This window comes from Pistacia vera, unplaced genomic scaffold (genome assembly GCF_008641045.1).
Source record: "Pistacia vera cultivar Batoury unplaced genomic scaffold, PisVer_v2 Contig318, whole genome shotgun sequence".
Taxonomy (NCBI): domain Eukaryota; kingdom Viridiplantae; phylum Streptophyta; class Magnoliopsida; order Sapindales; family Anacardiaceae; genus Pistacia; species Pistacia vera.
The window spans coordinates 545,006-568,631 of NW_022196133.1; the positions used below are offsets into that span (position 1 = coordinate 545,006).

General features: G+C 35.5%; 2 protein-coding genes across 2 annotated transcripts; one reads left to right on the forward strand and one right to left on the reverse strand.

Moving 5' to 3' along the window:
* The first annotated feature begins 614 nt into the window (after positions 1-614).
* LOC116136714 (cytochrome P450 71D10-like) lies at positions 615-8,028 on the forward strand. Its single transcript, XM_031422381.1, is given in 3 exon segments — positions 615-1,079; positions 1,081-1,515; positions 7,235-8,028. Coding segments are annotated over 3 exon segments (1,512 nt in total). The 3' UTR covers positions 7,847-8,028.
* A 2,058-nt stretch (positions 8,029-10,086) lies between these two features.
* On the reverse strand, positions 10,087-11,372 carry LOC116136696 (zinc finger BED domain-containing protein RICESLEEPER 2-like). Its single transcript, XM_031422368.1, has 2 exons — positions 10,260-11,372; positions 10,087-10,146 (listed from the first exon to the last, which is right to left on the reverse strand). Exons 1-2 carry the CDS (start codon positions 11,370-11,372, stop codon positions 10,087-10,089), a joined length of 1,173 nt encoding a protein of 390 aa, XP_031278228.1.
* Between the last annotated feature and the right edge of the window lie 12,254 nt (positions 11,373-23,626).

Consider the following 23,626-nt stretch of genomic DNA (forward strand, 5'->3'; position numbering starts at 1 on the left):
AGTCTAAGATTCTAATCACAATATTTGGTCCCTATATATAACTAAGCAAACTCATTTTGAATGAAGGATATTTATTTAAGTGAAACTCAAAATAAATTTCATATAGGCCAAAGTGGACAATATCTACTCTACTGAATTTGAGATTTGACAATTGATATAAGAGAGAAGTTTACTAAGTTAAACTTGGGATTTGACCATTGGTATCAAAATGGAGAAGTTTACTAGGTTGAACTTGGGATTTGACCATTGGTATCAAAACCAAGTTTATTGGATTGAACTTGAAATTTGACAATTGATATAAGATAGACAATATCTATTTAGTTGAACTCGAACTCACAAAAGATATATTTTAAGTGAAAAACACTTGCCAACCAAAGAGTCCATCTTGTCCATCTTTAGAGTGTCGAGACAAATTAATTGTCACCTAAAACTAATCAAGTGTGTCATGTGCATTTTACCATGTAAGCTAACATCACAATTGGTGGATTTTTATTAACTTTATTATAGTTACTATTAGGAGAAAACATTTCTAAATAAGGATAGCAGTATTGGCCCTTTTAGTTCATCATCTTAACAGTCAACAGAGGAAAAAGTTTGGAACTTGATTCTTCTCCATGGAGTTTCATATTCCTTCTTTCAACCTTATCATCTCCTTGCTCTTGTTCTCTTTCATGGCATTCAAAATAATAAAGGGACACAAATCCAGGAGTTCAAGCTCAAAGATGCCCCCAGGGCCCTGGAAACTACCACTAATTGGAAACTTGCACCAGCTGATCGGTTCACAACCCCATCGTCGCCTGAGAGACTTGGCCAAGAAACATGGACCTTTGATGCACCTCCAGCTTGGTGAAGTTTCAACCGTCGTTGTTTCTTCTGCAGAGATTGCCCGAGAAGTTTTGAAAACCCATGACCTCAACTTTGCAGACCGGCCCTTTCTGGTTTCCATGAAGTTGGTGAGTTATGACCATACTGATATTGCTTTTGCACCATATGGAAATTATTGGAGACAGCTCCGAAAAATTGCAACCATAGAGCTATTAAGTGCAAGACGAGTCCAATCACTGCGATCAGTCAGGGAAAGAGGAGGTCTCAAATCTCATTAAAGCCATACAGGCTAATGAAGGATTAGTAATCAATCTTAGTGATGAAATTGTCAGGTTCACATATGGCGTAATAGTCAGGTTGGCTTTCAGAGAAAGATGCAAAGATGAAGAAGCTTTCCTATCATGCGTACTGGAAGTCATAGAGGCAGCTGCAGGTTTCTCCATTGTTGATTTCTACCCTTCTGTTAAAGCAATTCAGATGATTAGTGGAACGGATCTGAAGCTTGAGAAGCTCCATCAGAAGAGTGATGGAATACTTGAAAATATCCTGAATGATCATAAAGAGAAGGAGAGGACAAAAATCGGCGAAAGAGAAGTAAAGGAAGATTTAGTTGATGTTCTTTTGAGAGTCCAGCGGGAGGGTGACCTTGAATTTTCCCTAACTGACAACAACATCAAAGCAGTCATCTGGGTTAGTATAATAATCTCTTTAAATGTATAATTATTCTTTACAATTACTACGAGGTCTTTTCACATATATATATGTTCATTCGACATATTTTATGAGCACAAACAGACAATATTGATGCCCTTAAATGAGCACTGAATAAATTATGTCCAAGCTGATGACTTTTAATTTGTTTCTGTTATAACCACTCACAGAAAGAATCAACCAAGTAACAAAAGATCAAAAACAAGAAACACAAAACACACACAAGAACAACCAAATTTACCGTGGTTCACTTGCTCTATATTTGAGCAAACTACGTCCATGTTGAACTCGGGAATCACACGAGCTCGCTGCACTAAATCACTGTCAAGATTACAGATTACACACAGCAACACAAATCCCTCAAAAACCCCTTCTTCAACCCGTAACTCACCCTAGAGATTACACCTTTCGAATCCCTATAAACAGCGTATACAATACACCCAGAATGACCTGACCTAGTCACTCAGTCAACAAGTTACAAGATTCACTCAACCCAGATTGAAACCCTAAAAGACTCAAAATGGTGTTTAACAAAGAAGAGAGAGATTTGCACAAAAAACATAATGCATGAAATGCCAAAATAACTCTGCTTCTATATGGTTGACATTAGGGTTAAATTCAAGCCGTTAGATCTTCTTTTCATCAACGCTCAGGATTGTTTCTTCAGTTTGAATCAAAACGATGTCGTTCCATTTAAGTTCTAATACGACAGTGTTTCAAGCCATCATCCAACAATCTCCACCTTGATGGGTTGAAAAACAACCCCTGTGCTAGTGCAGCTTGCCTTTAGTGAGTCCTTCATGGTTCTCTTGTTACTCTTGCTTACTGAATGGATAGCAGGTTCAAGCAATGCTTGAACTTAGCAAGTGTAACAATCTTCGTGCCCATGTCTACTGGATTGTGCTCAGTAGGAACCTTATTGAGAGTTATCTCCTCCCTAGTGATCAGATCTCTCACAAAGTGATAGCGAACATCTATGTGTTTGGTTCGCTCATGGTACACTGGATTCTTACTCAAATGTATTACACTTTGACTGTCTGAAAAAATGTTGGCTTCAGTTCAGACAGGTTTGCTTCACTCAGGATCCCTTTGAGCCACATTGCCTCCTTAAATACATCAGCTACAGCCACATATTCAGCCTCAGTTATTGATAGTGCAACTATAGGCTGTAATTAGGACTTCCAGCTGATGCAGTTGCCCCCCCCAAGGTAAAGTAATATGCAGTGGTTGACTTCCTAGTGTCCCTGTCACCTACAAAATCAAAGTCTACAAAACCATCCGGCTTAAGTGAGGTAGATCTTTTACAGTATTCCAGTCCCACATTTAAAGATCCATTAAAATATTTGAGTACCCACTTCAGGGCTGTCCAATGTTCCATACCAGGATTGGACATGAATCTACTCAGCAATGATATCACAAATCACAGGTCAGGCCTAGTGCTAATCATAGCATATATCAAGGATCCAATCACATTAGCATAGGGTATGGTCTCCATTCTAATTAACTCAGCATCAGTATTAGGGCATTGAGCCTTGCTTAATGTGAAGTGGTTTGCTAAAGGCATTGAGACAGTTTTGGACCTTGACATTCCAAATTTTTCTACTAACTTATGCAGGTATGAGCACTGGTGAATTTTCAATTTGCATTTACTTCTGTTTCTATCAATTTGCATGCCTAAGATCTTCCTAGCATCCCCTAGGTCTTTCATTTCAAATTCAGTATTCAGTTTATTCTTTAACACACAGATCAGAGGCTTTGATTTGCTTATCAGTAACATATCATCTACATACAGTAGTAATTAAGTAAATAGATATTTCATCTAAAACAGCAAAGTAGAAGCAATTGTCATACTTACTCCTAGTGAATCCTATACTTACTATAAAGGTGTCAAACCTCTTATACCATTGCCTAGGGGATTGCTTTAGACCATATAAGGATTTCAGCAGTAAGCAGACATGATTGGGGGCCTTTTTATCTATGAAACCTAAGGGTTGGCTCCTGTAGATCTCTTCCTCAAGATCTCTATGTAGGAATGCAGTTGTGACATCTAATTGTTCAAGCTCTAGATCCTGGTGAGCTACTATGGACAACATAAGCCTTATGGTTTTGTACTTAACTACTGGGGAAAAGACTTCATTGAAGTCTATTCCCTCTCTTTGGGTGAAACCCTTGGCTACAAGTCTAGCCTTATACCTGAGGGGATCCTTATCAATGATACCTTCCTTTAGTTTGAATAGCCACTTGCATTGTACAAGTTTCTGATCCTTAGGCTTTGGTACAAGTTTCCAAGTTCTGTTCACCTCCAAGGACTTCATTTCAGCTTCCATAGCAGCCTTCCATTGGTCCATTTCTTTTGTCTGCATGGCTTCCTCATAAGTTTATGGTTCTCTTCTTTATACTTTAGTACCTGCAAGGAGGGCAGTGTATATTAGATCAGCATAGGAATATCTCATGGGTGCCCTTACCTGTCTTCTGGTTTTGTCTCTTGCAAGCTGGTAGTCTTGCAAGTGTTCAGGTTGAATCTCAGTGGCATCTACTGTTTCTATCTCATCCTCATGTTCTGGATCAGTTTATCCAATTTCTCCTCCATGTTCAGTAACAGCTTCAGTTTCTTGGCTGGTTTGAGTTTGAGTAGGAAATTCCACCTAAATTGGTGTAACTTCAGGTTTGGTGAAGGGATCCTCTGTACTTGAAATGGGGTCAGCTTTGGTTCTAGTTTCCTTACAAGGAAATACTCTCTCATTGAATATCACATCTCTGCTCACAATGATTCTAACCCTTAGAGTATCTCTATCCCAGAGTCTATAACCTTTGGTCCCTTCTTGATACCCCAAGAATATGCACTTGGTTGACCTTGGTTCCAATTTTCCTCCTGTGGTATGTGCATAAGCTACACACCCAAAAACTCTCAAGTGGCTTAGAGCTGGGACTCTAGCAGTCCATATTTCCTCAGGGCTCTTTAAGTTTATTGTAGTAGATGGGCTTCTATTTACCAGGTATGCTGCTGTTGTAAAGGCTTCTCCCCAAAAGGAGGTGGGGAGATTGGAGGTTATTAACAGGCACCTAACTTTATCAAGGAGGGTTCTATTCATTCGTTCTGCCACTCCATTCTGTTGTGGGGTATAGGTTATTGTCCTATGTCTTAAAACCCCTTGGTCACAACAAAACTTGTCAAATTCTTGATTACAAAATTCCAGCCCATTGTCTGTTCTAAGAACCTTCACCTTTTTTCCCATTTGGTTCTCTACTAAGGTTTTCTAGTCCTTAAACCTAGCTAGAGCTTGATCTTTGGATTTCAATAAGTACACCCACACCTTGCGGCTGTAGTCATCCACCAGAGACAGAAAGTAGCTATTCCCTCCATAAGATTTCACTTTTCCAGGTCCCCAAAGGTCAGAGTGTATTTATTCTAGTGGTCTAGTGGCTAGGTGTGTCCCCTTGGTGAAACTATTTCTATGCTGTTTCCCTAAAACACAATTCTCACAGAATTCGAGGGATGTGGTCTTGTCCTTACCAAACTGCCTTTTATTCTTCAGAATGTCCATGCCTCTTTAACTCATGTGGCCTAATCTAAGGTGCCACTTTTCTGTATTGGACAAGTTAGTAGAAGTAATCACAGAATTAAAATAGTTTTGGAAATGGTTCCCACAAAGAATATAAAGGCCATTTCTTTTCTCTCCTTTCAGTATCAGGTTGTTATCTCTATATATGTTCAAGCATCCATGTTCTACTTTGTAACAACATCCTGATTCATCTAAGGTGCCAAGGGATATCAAAAATTTTTTAAGTTCTGGTATGTATCTAACCCTAGTTAGTTTTACCACTTTTCCAGTGTTAGCCCTTAGAGTCACTGTGCCTATCCCTCTTACTCTACATGCATTATTGTTTCCCATGTAAACAGTTTCATTTTCAACATTTTCAAATTCCTGGAACCAGTCTCTCCTAGGACTCATGTGAAAAGAACAGCGTGAGTCCAACACCTACTCTTCACCAGTGTCATTCATTGACACAGTAAGTACTTCAGGTTCCTCTACCAGGTTTCTAGTAGTGGCTAGGTTATTCTCAGTATTCCCTTGTTTTTGTTTTTTAATCCACTCAAAACAATTCTTTTTAATATGCCCAATTTTATTACAAAAGAAGCATTTTCTAGAATCTCTTCTATGCTTGTTATTGCCTTTCCATTTTTTCTTATTTCTAGCCCCCTGATTATTCTGATTTCCTTTGCCAGTTTGACTAGGTTCTGGTCTACTCTTAACAAACAGATTTGTGCCATTCCGTTTCTGGGTTTTCAATTCTAATTCTCTAGCCCTAAGTCTTGCTGTTAGTAGGTCAAAATTTGGTACAGTACCCGAATACTGTAGGGCATTCTTGACTACCTGGTAGTCATCAGTCAGGGAATTCAATAGAATCATGGCTAGGCTGGTTTCTCCTAAAACTTGATCTGTCCCTTTTAGGACCAAGGTCATTTTCAGAAACTTGTCTAGGTTTTCATCTATACTCTTAACACTATCCATTTTATAAGAGAATAAAGCCCCCTTTAAAAAAGCTAGGTTGGGGGCAGATTGCAAAGCATACAAAGTAGTGAGTTTACCCTAGAGTTCAATCGGTGATTCAATTCCATCTACCTTCCGGAGGACGCTGTCGGACAGATTCATTATTATCAGATTGTACGCCTTTTCATTGATCTCCTCTGGCCATTTTTCGGAGTCCTCTTCCAGTGCGATGGCAACCTTGTTGTGAGAAAGCAATGATTTCATCTGTTTCTTCCAACTCCCAAAATTGATCTTCCCATCATATTGGGAGATCTCCATACGAGCGGTAATCATTACAATATAATGATAATAAAGAAAACAATAAAGAACCTAAGAAGGTACGTGGCGTTGTTACACCAAAATTTGCCAATTACTGCTAAGCAGTTTTTAAGGCAGTTATTGGTTTCCAGCCTATATACCTTTAGAATTTAGCCAAGATTTGACTCTCTAGATCCTATTGGAGACTAGAAGGAATCACAGTTCCGAAAAGCCCCAATTTCCAAAAACCCTAATTTCACGAAACCCTAATTTCGTAACAAAAGAACCCTAATCTCCAAGAAATGGCTTTGATACCACTGTTATAACCACTCACAGAAAGAATCAACCAAGTAACAAAAGATCAAAAACAAGAAACACAAAACACACACAAGAATAACTAGATTTACCGTGGTTCACTTGCTCTATATTTGAGCAAGCTACGTCCACGTTGAACTCGGGAATCACACGAGCTCGCTGCACTAAATCACTGTCAAGATTACAGATTACACACAGCAACATAAATCCCTCAAAAACCCCTTCTTCAACCTGTAACTCACCCTAGAGATTACACCCTTCGAATCCCTATAAACAGCGTATATAATACACCCATAATGACCTGACCCAGTCACTCAATCAACAAGTTACAAGATTCACTCAACCCAGATTGAAACCCTAAAAGACTCAAGATGGTGTTTAACGAAGAAGAGAGAGATTTGCACAAAAACATAATGCGTAAAATGCCAAAATAACTTTGCATTTATATGGTTGACATTAGGGTTAAATTCCAGCCGTTAGATCTTCTTTTCATCAATGCTCAAGATTGTTTCTTCAGTTTGAATCAAAACGACGTCGTTCCATTTAAGTTCTAATACAACAGCATTTCAAGCCATCATCCAATAGTTTCTCAGGATATTTTTAGTGCTGGAAGTGAGAAATCATCAACGGCTTTACAGTGGGCAATGCTAGAATTGTTAAGAAACCCAAGGGTAATGAAAGAGGCACAAGCTGAAGTAAGACGAGTCTTTGATGGAAAAGGATATATTGATGAAAATGGCATTCAGGAATTGAAGTACTTGAAATCAGTGATCAAAGAAACCATGAGGCTGCATGCTCCAGTACCTCTTTTACTTCCAAGGGAATGCAGAGAGAGTTGTGAAATCAACGGGTACACGATTCCTGAAAAGACTAGAGTGGTTGTTAACGGATGGGCAATTGGAAGAGATCCTGGATATTGGAATGACGCTGAGACATTTTATCCTGAGAGATTTCTTGGCAGTTCAATTGATTTCGGGGGGGCAGATTTCGAATACATTCAATTTAGAGCTGGAAGGAGAATCTGTCCAGGCTTAACGTTTGCACTACCAAATATTGAGTTGCCACTCGCACAACTTCTATACCATTTTGATTGGAAGCTCCCAAATAGGATGAATCCTAAAGATCTAGACATGGCTGAGGTCTTTGGTGTAACTTTAGGCAGGAAAACAGACTTGATGCTGATTCCTATTCCTTATTGTTCTTAATCTTAATCTCCCAACAACATATAGATCTCGTGAGATTATGATCGATGTACGTGTAGATGTGTAGTGTGTAAAATGGTTAAGCTTGTTAAACTTGTTTGCTTCAAATAAGTAATGTCAAGGGTCAAGGGAAATAAATTAAAATGCTTTAGAGTACAGTTTTCGGGGCTATTTGTTGTTTAATATTGTTAAATAATTTGTTCAGATTGACAGAAATTGATAGGTTAAATACAATACTATAGTGCTTTCACTTCAAAAATAGAATTGCTTTATTGATTAAAGCATTTGATTCCAAAGCAGATTACAGTAACAAAAGAAACTGGAATTTACCCTGAGATTGTATTCTGCAACAAGTTGTGCAAAAGACGATGACTTGTTTTCGAGCAACTTTGTCTAGAGAATCATATTCCTCAACAAGTCCTATGCCAAGATATTGAAAAATAATTATTGTTACCGTGACAATAACACAACCAATAAAAGAATATCCAGATTCTGGACTATAGAAACCGTAATTAAGAAGAAGAACCATATCACTATCAAGAACAGAAGTTATCCTATGTCAATGGTTATGACTGTGCAGTCAGTGAAGTGTTGTCGAAAAGTTAGTTGAATCTGATTATCAGTAGCAGTATCGACGGATGCAGTAGCTTCATCAAGCACCGAGACTTTACTTTTCTTAAGTGGCACATGCTCGGGGCACACCAACTACCTCTGTCCCATACTTTAATTCTCTCCATTCTCAGTAACTACAAAAACCATATGAACTTATGCAATTAAATTCTGCGCCATTATCAAGTTCGAACAATTTTACAACTTGTATGATAGAATAAAAGAAAAGACAACTCTGAAATCTAGCTTCCCTTCCTTCTTTCTAACTTCATTTCCAAGCTGGCACTTATGCAAAGCCTAAAACCAATTTAGATAGATATTAGCAAAGTCACAACATTGAATGTTGGATCTAGGAAGAAGCTTATCAAAAAACTGATATCTACAAACAAATTTAAATAGACTCACCTCCCAAATTGCCATCTGTGTATTCTTCAAGAGGTTACAGGTTGCTTAGTACAGTCCCAAATGTCAAAATATATTGACTAGAGAATTATTATATATATTAGTTTGGTGTGATGTTGCAATAGCCATAATTCATATGATAATTAAATTCCTTGGTTTACTAACACCAACTTTACCATAGAGAAAGATGCATCAGCATGTGTAGGCCTAGGGATGTATACGAGCCGAGTCGAGTCGAGTGTCTCGGTACTTGAGCTCGGTTCGTGAGGAACAGTACCGAGCTCGAGCTCGAGCTAGACCTTAATCGAGCTTCAGTACTCAAGCTTGAGCTCGAGCTTGCGAGTGTGAAGGAGTACTCGAGCTCGAACGAGCTCGAGACAGACTGCAATTGTAATTTTAAATCTTCCTGTAGTTCCAGCTTCGACTTCCACCTATCTACATACAATTCTACATACAATTTTACATACAATACAATATCCCACTTATAAATCTGTCTGAGAAACCTAATTCAAGCAAATTTCGTCGACATTGTACTTAGATAAATGCAAATTTTGCCCATAATTCAACACAATCTTTAATTTCCAACACCAACAATCTTCCAAAACATAAAATGAAATGACAAGTTTAAAATCTTCCAAAACATAAAATGAAATGACAAGTTTAAAGTTGTTGGATGAAATACGCATTACAATTGTACAAACACATGAAGCTATATACAAACCAAAAGTACACTCCATGAAGCTATGTACAAACTAAAAGTACACTCCATGAAGCCATGTGCCTATGTCCAAAGTCCAAACACATGAAGCTATATAAAAACACAAAAGTATACTCCATGAAGCTATATACAAAGACAAAAGAGCAAAAAACTAATTCAAGAAATATAGACTTTGTGACAGCAAAATCCGAGTAGACCAGGAGAGAAAAACCCAAAGCCACCCAAAGCAGAAGAAAGGCACAAAGCCACCCAAAGCCAGGCCTCCTACGCTCCCACCTGCAAAGTGTAAATACAAAGGAAGCAAATAATTTGCAAGTCAAATGTTTGCAATTCATCATTCACCAATCAAAATCAACACAGCAATCACCATTCCCCAAATCAAAATCAACACAGCAATACTAAATAATCTCAATATCTATATTGAATAACCAGGTTTTCTGCGTAGAAATTAAAAAAACTACAAAAGGGCTATATATTTACAAACCTGTGAATATATGTTTGAGGGTCAAACAATCTACTCAATCCCTTCAACTGAAGAGATAGGAAGGGTAATCTCCAGTGGTTCCTCATCCGACTAAAACATATATAAGAAAAAATCAGAAAGTTTAACGTTAGAGTAAAAGAAAATAATATTCAAAATAAACAAGACATAAAAACAGTAATAATTTATTTGTTAATTGAACTTACTTCATCCATCTTCATTAGTCCTAGCTGACTGCGACACCAATCACCTCCACATAGTAGTGCTTGCACTATGTCCAGAGATAGTCGAGATCGATAATTGTCAATAACTCTACTTCTCGCACTAAAGGTAGCCTCTGAAGCCACCGTGCTAATAGGAATGGCAAGTATATCATGAGCCACCTTGCATAACACTGGATATTTCAAACTATTTGCTTGCCACCACTTTAAGGCATCAAACGCCTCATAATCCACTTGACACTTATAACATGGCTCTTCAAAATAGGAATCTAACTCTGATTTTTCCGGGGCAACAGTTTCAATCACGTCCACATAGTTCATTAAATCCAACCAACCAGAAGAGTCATCATCTACATTCGTCCCACTACTACTCCCACTCCCACTCCCACTCCCACTCCCCTTCCCCCTACCCTGTCTAGTTGCAGACATATGTTGATTAGTAGATGATTGACTAGCGGCCACATATTCCTTGTACAACTCGTACAAGGCATCCCAAACTATTGTAGAATGAACCCGTGCGTCAAGATCATCATAAATCTTAGGGAAAGCATAGTCCAACACTCTCATTTTGCACCTAGGGTCCAAAACAACAGCTATAGCTATCAACAAATTGCACTCCCCCCAATATTTATCAAATTTCCCTTTCATCTTCATCACCATGGTCCTCAAAAATTCATTTTCATCCTCAGCATGTTTATCCAACAAAACCTTCACCTTACAAAGCTCGGCAAGAAATTTATTTGATGTTGGATATTCAAACCCTAAAATGATGCTAGTGGTAACATTGAAAACCTTCAAAATTTCACAAACTTTCTGTATCTTATCCCAATCTTCCTCAAGGGGACAAGAAGTGAAATGCCGGTCTCTTTCAAAGTATCTTGGAAACACGCTTTGGAATTTTAGTGCAGTTGCCAACATCTCATAAGTTGAGTTCCACCTCGTTTTACAATCCAATATCAACTTTTTGTGAGGCAACTGCAATTTTTGCACAATTTCTGAAAAGATTTGTAGTCTACTCTTCGATTGATTGATGTAGTAGACACCATCACGGACGTATTTGATACTGTGCCTAATCTGACTAAGACCATCTTGCACCATTATGTTTAATATGTGGGCGCAACACCTAACATGAAACAACTTTCCCCCGCAAAGAAGCTTCTTGGTTATAGAAAAGTTTTCCTTTAGAACCTTGATTGCCAAGTCATTACTAGATGCATTATCAACTGATATCGTGAAGACTTTGTTCTCAATTCCCCATTACCGCAAACAGTTAAATACGCTATCCGCAATCTGGACACCACCGCGAGGAGGATTTAAACGAACAAAACTGAGCACACGTTTGTTCAACCTCCAATTAGTATCTATCCAATGCCCCGTCAAAACCATGTACTCAAGTTTCTGATTACTTGAATTCCACAGATCAGTAGTCAAACTAATTCTATCAATATTCTTCAAAACAGCCTTCAACTTCTTCTTTTCCATTTCATACACCTTTATACAATCATTTTTACTTGTGAAGCATGATATTTTTTCCCAACCAGGACTCGCATATCTTAGCAAATTATTAAAACCCGTTTGCTCGACAACTTTGAATGGGTGCTCATGCATAAGCACCCATTGCGCTACTAGTTCCCTCATCCGAGCCATCTCAAACTTCCCACCTATAAGAGGAGGCAGCCCACTACCTACTGCCATTGCATCCGCAACCGGAAAGTTCAACTGTTGTTGTTGATTACTGAAAACCCTTCGCCTTAGACACCCCTTCAAATGTCTAGAAAATTGAGTTGTGCTTCCAGTTGCATTAATAGACAATTTGGCCTTACAATGGATGCATTCTGCCTTCTTCGTATTATCGGGTTGAAGAACCTCTCTAAATTCTGCCCATACAGGAGATGTCTTCACTCTTTTCTTCCTTTGGAATGGGTTATCAACATCATCATTTTCTTCTTCTACAACTGGACTATTACCACAAGTTGCAGTTGCACTTGCACTTACAGTTGGATCCCGATTACTTCCTGGTGTTTGAACTGGTGAACTTGAGTCAATCAATGTGGGTCGGCTACTAGATGAGCCTTCCATACTTGATACCTATAATGGAAGAAAGAATAAAACTTATCTACTAATTTTGAAGATTAAAGTACAAGAATAATTGCATATTTTGGATAAGTAAACAAATGTGTAATAAGAGACTAAAACTATTCTGCATTGCACATCTCCATGTTGATTCAAACACTGTTTTTAGAGTTAAAATTTCTTTAAAAAGGAAGAAAACTACTTTTTTTCTGGTTTGCTGATTTTATATTAGGTTTAAGGATTGTATAAAAAGATGGCATTTCGACCAAATACATTTACATAAATTTTCTTTATATGTTGTTTTCAGAAACAAGGAATTCTGTGTAAATTTTTTATCCAATCTCAAGTTTTTAAATTACTTCACGTGGTATCAAAGCAAAATCTTAATTACATTCGTTTGGATCTTGATTATTTGTATGTTTCCTTACACTATGTAGTAATTACATTTTGTTATATTTTATATATTGGCAGTGGGTGGTCTTATGGGCTATTTGAAAAACGGCAGCCAGAAGTCACTCTTGGCAGGAGGAGTGTCGGCCTGGCTGCTATATTATGTTTATACAGAGCTTCCCACAAAACCAGTTCTTGCTTCAACTATACTAGTCTTAAGGTGTATTTGTTTGACAATTCTGAGGACTATACCAGTTCTTGCTTCAACTATACTAGTCTTAATATTAGCACCTATTATTTTACAGCAGGTGTCAACATTAATGAATTCCATTTCATATTTTCTAACTTTTTCAAAATAATCTGGCTCCACTTTTGATGTTATACATTACGTATCTTATTAGAAAAAATTGTTGATTAATAGTTGCCTTAATTAGAAATTAGAAAAATTGTATATTGGTAACCTTACCACTAGTTCACTTGTATCAAAAGCTTGCACTTCAACATAGCTACTATAGGACAATCACTAAAAAGCCATCATTAAGATAAATATCAGAGTACTAACTACATTCAGAGGCTGCATCTTTTCAGAAACTACATTTTTTGAGCCCCAAGTTCAATAACAAACAACCTAAGGAGTCTTTGTTAAACCTAATCCAGAAACATTGTATGGACTATCATCGGGCTCCAAATTACCTTCTATCCAGAAATTTAACACAATGTCAAACCCTAAAAGTAGAGTACAATGTTGAATCATGATTTAGAAATTCGTAGCCTCTGATATATACCAGCTAATCCAATATACATTTGCATCTAAATGTTTGTTGTAGACATAAAGATGAAACAAGAGAAGATAACTCACAAACTAACAGAGCAAATTTCTTACCTGGAAGGCTGGATTGCTGGAACAAAACACTGGTCTGCACTCTACAGAGAACAGAGATGACACTGACTCGATGACAGCGAATGACACCGGCGAAGTTGTCCACGACGACGGCGTGACTCGTGAGTCGTGAGTGACTGATTTACGGCGAATGGCAGTGGAGATTTAGGACTTAGGGTTGATGAAAAATCGCGACTGTGTTTTACTTTTTCAGTTTTTGTTTCAGCTTTGATTGAAAAATTGCAAATGGGTTTTACTTCTGCGTTTTTGTCTATATGGGAGCTATTTGCAATTTTAACAACTTAAAAATTAAAAAAGTTTTAAAATCTTGCAAATTACCCCCTGAGCTTGTTTAAGCTCGTGAATAGTGACGAGCCGAGCTCGGCCCGAATCGAACTCGGCTCGTCACTATTCACGAGCTGCTCGAGCTCGAGCTCGACTAGCCTGATTTCGAGCCGAGCTCGAGTAGCTCGCGAGCTACTCGGCTGGCGGCTCATCCCTAATCATCACTGCTAGCTTACTTAAGCTTGGAGATTGTTTCACAGGTATCCAATTTCTATAAAGATTCTTTGAAAATTGTATGGGAAATTTCATCTTTTGACCTCTTCTCATCTATAAGATCTAACTTTTACAATTATCTTCATTACAGAAAAAAAAAAAGGATGATTTATTGGCAATGATAAAAAGCACTTAATTTAATTTGATGAAAGTCGAAACATGTCATGTGGTAGACATGTGCACTGTTGTTGGTACGTTAATAATTAAAACCATGCCACAAAAATACTATAATTTATTTATTTAATTAATTAGTTTAGAAAATCTGTAAAGCTTATAATTAAGATTTGGTTTAGGAAATTAGGCTGGCAACCAACTCAATTGTAAGTTTGGTTTGCAATAAGCAGCAAATTTTGTATTGTCATTTTAATAACTTTTCAAGCAATCCCAATGGATATTTTGTTTATTAAACAAGATTTTGTTATGTCATTTCTTGCACACACAACAATTAATTAATATTTAAGACTTCAGAATCCATTAATTAATATTCAAGACTTCAGAATTTACTGTATATACAATTATACAATATATACTAACAACAATATTTATCTTCCCACGTTTTAATCTAATGGTGAATGTGTTAAGCCTATATTAATTTATAATTCTTTCATATATTATACAACACAATGCTTTCAACGGATTCTTTTAATGAATATTGTCATAAAAATTATTAAACATGTTCATGGGTTTTAAATATTTTTATAGAATTTTTTTTTTTTTTTTTAATAATTTCATATCAGAGAAGTTTTTGATAACCTAAGAGAAATTATTTTATAATTTATTAAGAAGTATATAATTTTTTTTTTTTTTATAATTGTAGATGTGTTTAGGTTTAATCGATTTCACAACATAATTAAAATAAACCCCAAAAGTTACTACAAGACCTTATAACCAGTGATGAAATGGATTATAGGTTTGTTGGTTTGGATTAATAAATAAATCTCTCTAATAGATGAATGAACAACTAAATGAAAGAATGGCAAAGTTTGAGATTGATTCAGAATAACATATAGAAAATAAAGGTTTATTTTAGAAATAGACATGGTTTGTTTAAGCATATAGATAAGTATATCATTTTTAAGATGGTGTTTTTAATATTTAAAAATGGGTAATAAGATTTTATATGGGGTGTAAATAACTTACTTTTCAAAAAATAAATAAATTGATTAAAATATATTATAAATTAAAATTCTAAAGTAATCTTACTTTAAATTTTGAAAGATTGCTTATGAAAATTCTAAAGTAATCTTTTATATATATAAAAATATGATTTGAATTGTTGGATTTGGATTTAGGTTGTGAATTTTGAACCTTTTACTAATGATCTCAAAAAAAATTATTTCATTTTATTTTTCTTATTGTTGTTAATTTGAGCAAGGTTGGAATATATATATTCTTGAAATTACAAGAAAAAATAGAAAAAAAATGATCAAAAATAAATTTGTTTCGTCGTCAAAGTGAATCATTAAAGCTATCACATGTAGTGTGGGAAGGAAATTTCTACTCTCTTTTCCATTTTTTGTAAGCATTTGAGGAAGTCCACATGCAATGATGTTAGATCAATGAGAAATTAATTCACAACTTCATATTCATAATCATTTATGAATTATAATTATGGGTTTATTTTATTGATTTTTAATTAGTTCAAAGATACAAAAATCCTTTTAAGTTTAGCAATTATCACGAAGTTGCTGAGTTTGTAGATTGTTAGTTTAAATTCATCTCTGGAAAAAAAAAAAAAAAAAAAAAAAAAATGCATGTTTTTTATGCCCTCAATTCTATCACCATAAGAACCCAGATTATATCAAAATGGAATCATAATTGAAACCATTGGGGTTTTGGGAAATACATAGAAACTACGGCTGCTTTTGGTTCAGTATTTTTATTCGTATTCTGGACCGGATTTAACAAATAACGTTTGGTGGCTTATTTTCACAATGTGATCTTCAAAATATTTTCCTGACAGCTTTTCTGACCTTTTTTTTTAACCGTTGAAGGTTTGCAGTCTGCTTTTATTTTTCTCAATTTTATTCACTGCTTCTTCACTGACATTTCACACTTTCTCACTTCGCCATTTGACTTTCTCAGTTCACCATTACCAGCGTGCTTCACCATTTCACAAATATCAAGGTCAAATTATTTATAAAAAAATATATAAATCAAATATTCAACACAAATATCAAGGTTAAAATACTCAACCAAACACATATTCTTCAAATCATATTCTCGTAATCATAACCCTACTCAACTATCCAATATTATTCCCAAAATTCTATCCAAAATAATAAACCAAACGCACCCGTACAAGTTTCAAAAAGGAAACTTTCAACCTATGTATTTTAAAATACTTACACTCTTGAACATTACAGATTATCAGAATTAAGAAGGCAAGAGAGGCAATTTGAAGAAAGCTGGAGTATGCCCGAGAGATATTTTTAAAAGGGCAAGAGAGACAACTGAAAGGTCAGAGTATGCCGAAAGATATCTTTAGATGAATTTAATTGTATCGTATTGAATTATTTTGAATTGTGAATACATCACCTATTTATGCAAAAGTTTAGCTACACAAAAAGGAAACAAAATAATGTAATTACACTCAATCAAGAAAATGATTAATTGAGTGATTTTGGGTGATTGTCAACCACAATAATAAAATTACACTCAATCAAGAAATTGAGTGAGTGAGTGATTTTGGGTGATTAACATAATCTTAGTGATTAGCCTCAATCATAACATTCATATTTCATCACTCCTCCTCAAGCTTGTGGTCACAAACCACAAGTTGGTGTAAAAGATGCAAATGTTGGTGATTATGTCAGAGTTTGAGCTTTGGTTGTTTGCCATTGGAAAATCTAAATGAGTATATGTTTGAATTGCAGGGACAGAAAGAGAGGTTAGTTGAGTATTGTGCTAACCGAGTAATTGTTTGAATTGCAGGGATTAAAAGAGAGGCTAGCTAAGTGGAAGCTGGCTCAACCTGGAAGCTCTAATACCATGTTAGAATTGAGAGAGCAAGAGAGACAATTGAAGAGAGCCGGCGTATGCCCTTGAGATATGCTTTGATTCCATGTCATAATTGAGAGGGCAAGAGAGGTATTTGAAGAGAGCTAAAGTATGCCCGAGAAATATGTTCAAATACCATGTCAGAATTGGGAGGGCAAGAGAGGAAATTTGAAAAAAGTCAGAGTATGTCTGAGAGATATCTTTGAGAGGGAAGAGAGACAATTGAAAGGTCAGAGAATGCACAAAAGATATCTTTAGATGAATTCAATTGTATCATATTAAATTATTTTGAATTGTGAATACATCATCTATTTGTACAAAAGTTTAGTTATACATCACCTATGTATAAATAGGTGAATATATCACCTGTTTATACAAAAGTTTAGCTATACAATAAGGAAATAAAATAATATAATTAGACTCAATTAGAAAATTGATTGATTAAGTGATTTTAGGTGATTGTCAATCACAATAATGTAATTACACTTAATTAGAGAATTGATTGATTGAGTAATTTTGGGTGATTGCCGTAATCTTAGTGATTAGCTACAATCATAACATTCATAGTTTATCACATATGTTATAAAGAAGTTAGAGTGAATAATTTTTCCTTTACCATTCAAAAAAAGTTGGGTTATGTCAATTTAAGTGGTTTTCGAGATGTTTTGGATTGACTGAAAGTGAACCCAAAGATTTTAGGTCAAGTGTAAGGTTGGTCAATTAAAACTTGATCGACCTACCAAATTTTAAAAATATGAAAAAATTGTCATGTATCCCTGGAGTGATTGTTAGGGTGAGTTATGATACACCTTATGATTTGTTTTAAACAACGGAATAATAAACCCAAGATCAAGTTATTGGTGACTTGACAAACAACATATACAAGCAATAAGAAATAACATAAAATAACAAGACAACGATTTACGCAACTCACCCCAATTTGAGTTACGTCCATGCTGTCACTTTAGTAGATTTCTTCAATATAAATCAATTAAATACAATAAGATAAGAACACTAACTTGTTCTCTAATCTCTCTCTCACTAAACATAAATCTTTCTTGGCTTATACACTCAAACTCTCTAGAGATTACCAATCATTCACCCTCATGGAGACACTCTCAATACAATCTTTGAAAAGCTAATTTGAAGACATAAAGTAATGCATGGTTAGGTTGTAAATTAATTTGATATCATATGTTTATTCAACCCATCAAAGAATCTCAAAGATATTAGATTTGCAAGTTCATTATAGTTAATACGGAAAAACATTTGTTGATATTGAGCGATATATTATCAGATATATCTATTACCTTAACAACAAAAACTCACATATTGATATAAGAACTCCCAAACATGCTCACGGGAGAGAAATCGTTCCCTTATAGCATGTTTTACCTCATACCATGATATTTGATTTAGCTTATCAAATCGACATTCTTCAAACTTTTAATCATTTTACCATTCTCAATCATATCCTTTTAATAGGTAACCAACAACCTTGATATATTTCCATACTAGAATATCCATATCAATTAGAAAAGCTTCACCATGAAAACGTTTGTTGTAAGTTGGAAGGTGACAACATTGTTGGCGTAGATTGTTTGACATATTGATAAGTCTTGAATTCTCTTTTTTTTTTTTTTTTTTTCTTTTTCAAAAGCACAAACAAATGGACTAAACTGAAAAAGATGTGAGCCAAAGAAGGATTTAAAGGAATAGAAAACCGATGGAGGACTAAATTCACAAAAGACGGAATTTGCGGTGCAACCTTAATTTTCCAAAGCGTCCTTCATGTCTCTTCTTTGCATTAGCTACGAGGCTTTTCGAATTTTTTTTTGTTGCCGCGGGGGGGTGGGGGCGCGTGGTTTGGGGTGGGTTGTGTGTGTGGGGTGCATGATGTTTGTGGAATTTGTTTAGGATATGTGTATGTCATGTAGGGGTATTCAAAAGAACCGGTTGGAACCGGAACCGGTGGGCACCCAGGGTTTAGTTCTGGTTTCCACCCGAAACCGACCGTCAACGGGTAGGTTCCGATTCTAAATTTTTTGAACCGTTATTGTGCGGTTCCGGTTCCTATAGTTAGGAACCGAAACCGAGACTAATATAAAATAAAATTAAAGATTAGGAGGGTTAATAAAAACTTTTGTAGAAAAAGTAATGTGAATACATTTATATTTATATTTCATAACATTTAAAGTAAGTTGGTTTGACTTTTGAGAATCTACCTTTACAAAGTAATGGAGTTTGTAATTTTAAATTTATAATTTGTAATTTTATTTTTGTTAACAAGTGACAGGTGGGGGCGTATTTGTAAGTTTTTAAGGGTTTTTTTGCCATTTTAAAAACTTTTGGGGGGTCATGAATTTTACAAGTACCCAAAACCGAAACCAGAACCGTTGTTACAGGTTCCGGTTCTGGGTACCTAGGAACCAGAATCGTTGGTTCTAGTTCTGGTTCCAAATTTCAAAGAACTGTTGGTTCCGATTCCGGTTCCTTCAAAAAATACAGGGTACCCAGAACCAAACACCCCTAATGCCATGTGTTTAGGATATGAAGGTTGTGAACTACCACATAATGGAAGCTTTGGGACTAATTGATGTAGCGGAATGAGGAAGGTTAGACACAAATTATGCTCTAGCATGACAGCATAAATCCACGAATAATAACTTTCAAATCCACAACGAAAAAAGGAACTATTAAAGAAATTATATTAATAATCCATTGATTCATGTTTGTAGAATAACAAGTCTATTTTTAATAAGCTAATCTTAACACTACTTGAACAAGGAATAAGAAAATCCTAATACTACTTGTTAGGGCCAAAAATTGTCTTGAGCCTGACGAGGCGCAATAACAAAATAAATATGTCACGGCCTAAGGCCTCAGTCCAATCCCGATTGGGCCTACGCTTAAAATCACCTTGTGAACTACCCACTCTATGAGTTGGGCTATCCTATAAGTTAAGCTAAACTGAGTTTCAACCCATTAGCCTGCAACAATCCATAAATAGGAAATCAGAATCCCATTCTATCTCCTCTTCTACTAAGATTCTAAATCTTACTCAAACGATTAAACTTAATCTGATAAAGTCAAGAAATCATATTTCTTTCTTGATAGGGATTATCTCTCAAAATATGACTTAGTGTCCTACTAGGATTCCAACCCCTTGTGTTCACTATATAAACAAAGGTCCGCCCTCTTATAAAGGAGGAATCTCCCATAGTCAATCTACACTACTTAAAACCAACTATTTGCTCCTAAGTTCTGGCTCCCAAGAACCCGAATCCTCCGCCGTAGTCCTAGCCTTCGACAAGACTCCTGGTAATTCTTCATCTCCTTAATTCTTATCAAATAATCTCCTTCAGCCTTGCTGACTTGAGCATCGGAATGCCTACGGCAAACACCACCCCGGTGTTTTCCGAAAGCTTCACGCTTACCCTTTTATGTGTGCAGGTTTAACAGATTGTCAATGACCTCAACCTCACGAGATTAGACCCTATTTTCATAACAGTAGATTTTCTGTATCTACACTACTATAACAAGGAATATTGTAAAATAAGAAAAAAAAGATTAACTAAAATAACCTTGCCTAATTTAACTAAAATCCTAAAATAAATAAACTCCCAAATATAAAATCCTAATTTAAATTAGCAAATCAAATAAGAAATAGAAAATAATCTAAAATCCTGATTTAGGAAAATCTATCCTACATCATCTGCGTTTTCATTGAGGGACTATGGAAATAAAGTTGCACCATGGCTAAGAGCTTAACAACTAAAGCTTTTGGCCCGATAGTAAACATTTGATCCTAACAAGTGGTATTACAGTGAGATTATGAGTTTGAGTCTCCCAAGGTGATTGTTATGGGAGATTGTTTGCTTTACATGGACTCCTTGACATGTAGACACTATTGGGAGACTTGTCCACATGGTATCGATGCTTAATCTTTCAATCCACCAATACGTTTATATGTGTATCATGAAACCTTTTATGTTCGTCAACCGCTAAGTGTGAGGCTCAACGTCGTCATTCATGGACTATAGAAACAAAGTTGCATCATAGCTAACAGCTTAAGCTTTTGGCCTAATGGGAACCACTTGATCCTAACAATTTATAAGGGGCAAAGAAAAAGCCAATGACCACCCAAGGACTTGTGCTTGCTTTGACTAAGTGATAACGTGAAAATTTTAATAATGATGTTGACACCATGAGTTAGTGTAATAAAATAAGACTATCACTTGAGTATACTTTTAGAATGGATAAACAAGTCTTAATCATAAAAACTTAAGTCTTGAAGTAAAATTTGAATAGTCATTAAATTATTTCCAAAAATAAATAATATGTTTATATAGGATGGTGACAGCCAACCTTAACAAACTTCAAATAAATGAGGAAATAAAATCTAAATTAATTAAAAAAAATCATAAATAAAAATAGAAAAAAATGCGCAAAAATCTTAAACGGTCCCGAAACATGCCGAAACTATAGATTTTGGGCTTGAAATCGTCCACCAATCGGGACAACCTAGTTTTTACTTCGTCGGGCTCGAAACGAGCTTTTCGTTAATATAAATGGGCCCCGTAACTTCTCCCGGATCAAAAGTTATAGCTGTTTTAAATTGGTTTGTCTGCGTTTGGACTTTTGACACTCGACCCTCTCCTGAAATTCATCTGCGAGACGTTCTACGTCAAATGTGGTGTAAGTGTATAGTCTTTGTTTCCTAGTAATATATGACAGTTTTGTTAGGATAATTTCCTCAACAATTCGAAAGCTTGATTAAATTTTCTTAATATATGAAGATCACGTTCTCTACCAATGAATTTAGAGCTTTTAACATTGTATTTATTTTCTTCTATCAAGCTTTAAACCACTTGAGGTTAAGGTTAAAGTTTCAAGGACGAAATCTTTTTAGGGGGACAATTGTAACATCCGTGGAAACGAGAAGGGAAACCAAAGAAAATAAATAAAGGATTATAAGGAAAGAAACGATACAAGATTAAATTTTGGGAATACAATATCAAAAGAAATAATTTGATAATTATTTTCCCAATATTCAAACAGATTATGAAGTGGTTTTTGTCGTAAGAGTTATGGATTGCTGGCAGATCAATGGAGCTATTGGAGGACTTCTGTATTTGTTGCTTACAGTATGAGATTTATATCAATTGCAAATATGTTTTTGTCATATGTTAAATTTGGGGTTATTACAACCTTAGTTTAATTATCCATTCGATATATAATCTGAACTCGGGTCGATTAAGACATTTCAAGCTTCTACATTAATCAAAAGACATATTTAGTAAATGGTCGCTAATACTAAAGACTATTGTGATACGTTTTGAATCCAAAAGAAACTTTTGATTGTTAGTACAGGTTCAAATAATCAAAGACATATCAATTTCGTTTGCTCAAGAAAGAATAATTTAGTATACGACAATATAAGAGGTCAAGCTATTATAACAAAAATCTATGATATAAATTATCCTCTTTCGACCATAATCCAATGGTTGAAAAGTTAGGGAGTTCGCTTTTAAAATAACCATTTCTAACTTCTCTTCCCAATAACATATGTTTGTTTTATTATTTTGAGTAAGATTTTTGAAAAAGTTGAGTAGGATGGTTATTAGGAGTAAGATTTAAAAATTAATAAAAATACTCACACCCACCCATTAAATGCCAACAGTCAGCCACCACCACCGAAGGATAGCCAAAAGTCATCATAATGGTGCACGACCGAGTGGATCTAGCCAATCATATACCGATATAACCTTTTTCGGCTAGATCTACCGTCGATCTGGCTGGAAAAGGCCAGATCTGGCCACATTTGATCGTTAATGACATCCAAAGACATGGTCGTCGATCAGTTACAACCAAAGATTGGGCCGTCAATGGCCAGATCTTTGGCCATAGATCTGACATTTTCTAACCAGATCTATGGTGAATTTGGCTGGAAAAGGCTAGATCGGTGCACTACCGGCCAGATCTAGCCTGTAGTGCGCCATTATGCCAGATTCCTGTCCTACCACCTTCTGGCGGTGGTGGTCAGAATTTGGCAAATGTGGGTGGGTGGAGGTATTTTTGTTAATTTTTGAACTTTTTTTTTTGTTGGAGGTGTTTAGTTAAATTAACAAACCTATGGGTTTAAAAATAATTGAATAAAATATAATTGAATTTTTAGAATAAGGAAACGAATATGTATTTTGGGTAGGATTTCAAAAATCCTACTCAAAATAGAGAAAAATTAGATTTATATCAAAATTATAGCCTAATGACCTATCTCTAAAATACATAGTAAATATAGTTAAACCTCGATAAATTAATGTACTTGAGGTCATGAAAATTTATTAATTAATCGATATATTATATAATCGTATAAATTAATAAATTATTAATTTATCGAGACATTCTTTATTTTCTTTTTCCAAAACATTGAACTTAATGCATATACATA

Excerpts from the sequence above, each read along its gene's own strand:
- LOC116136696 (XM_031422368.1), bottom strand. The coding sequence starts at position 11,372 with ATGGTGCAAGATGGTCTTAGTCAGATTAGGCACAGTATCAAATACGTC. Across the intron at positions 10,147-10,259 it reads GACTAATGAAGATGGATGAA|TCGGATGAGGAACCACTGGA; the intron begins GTAAGTTCAATT and ends TATATGTTTTAG.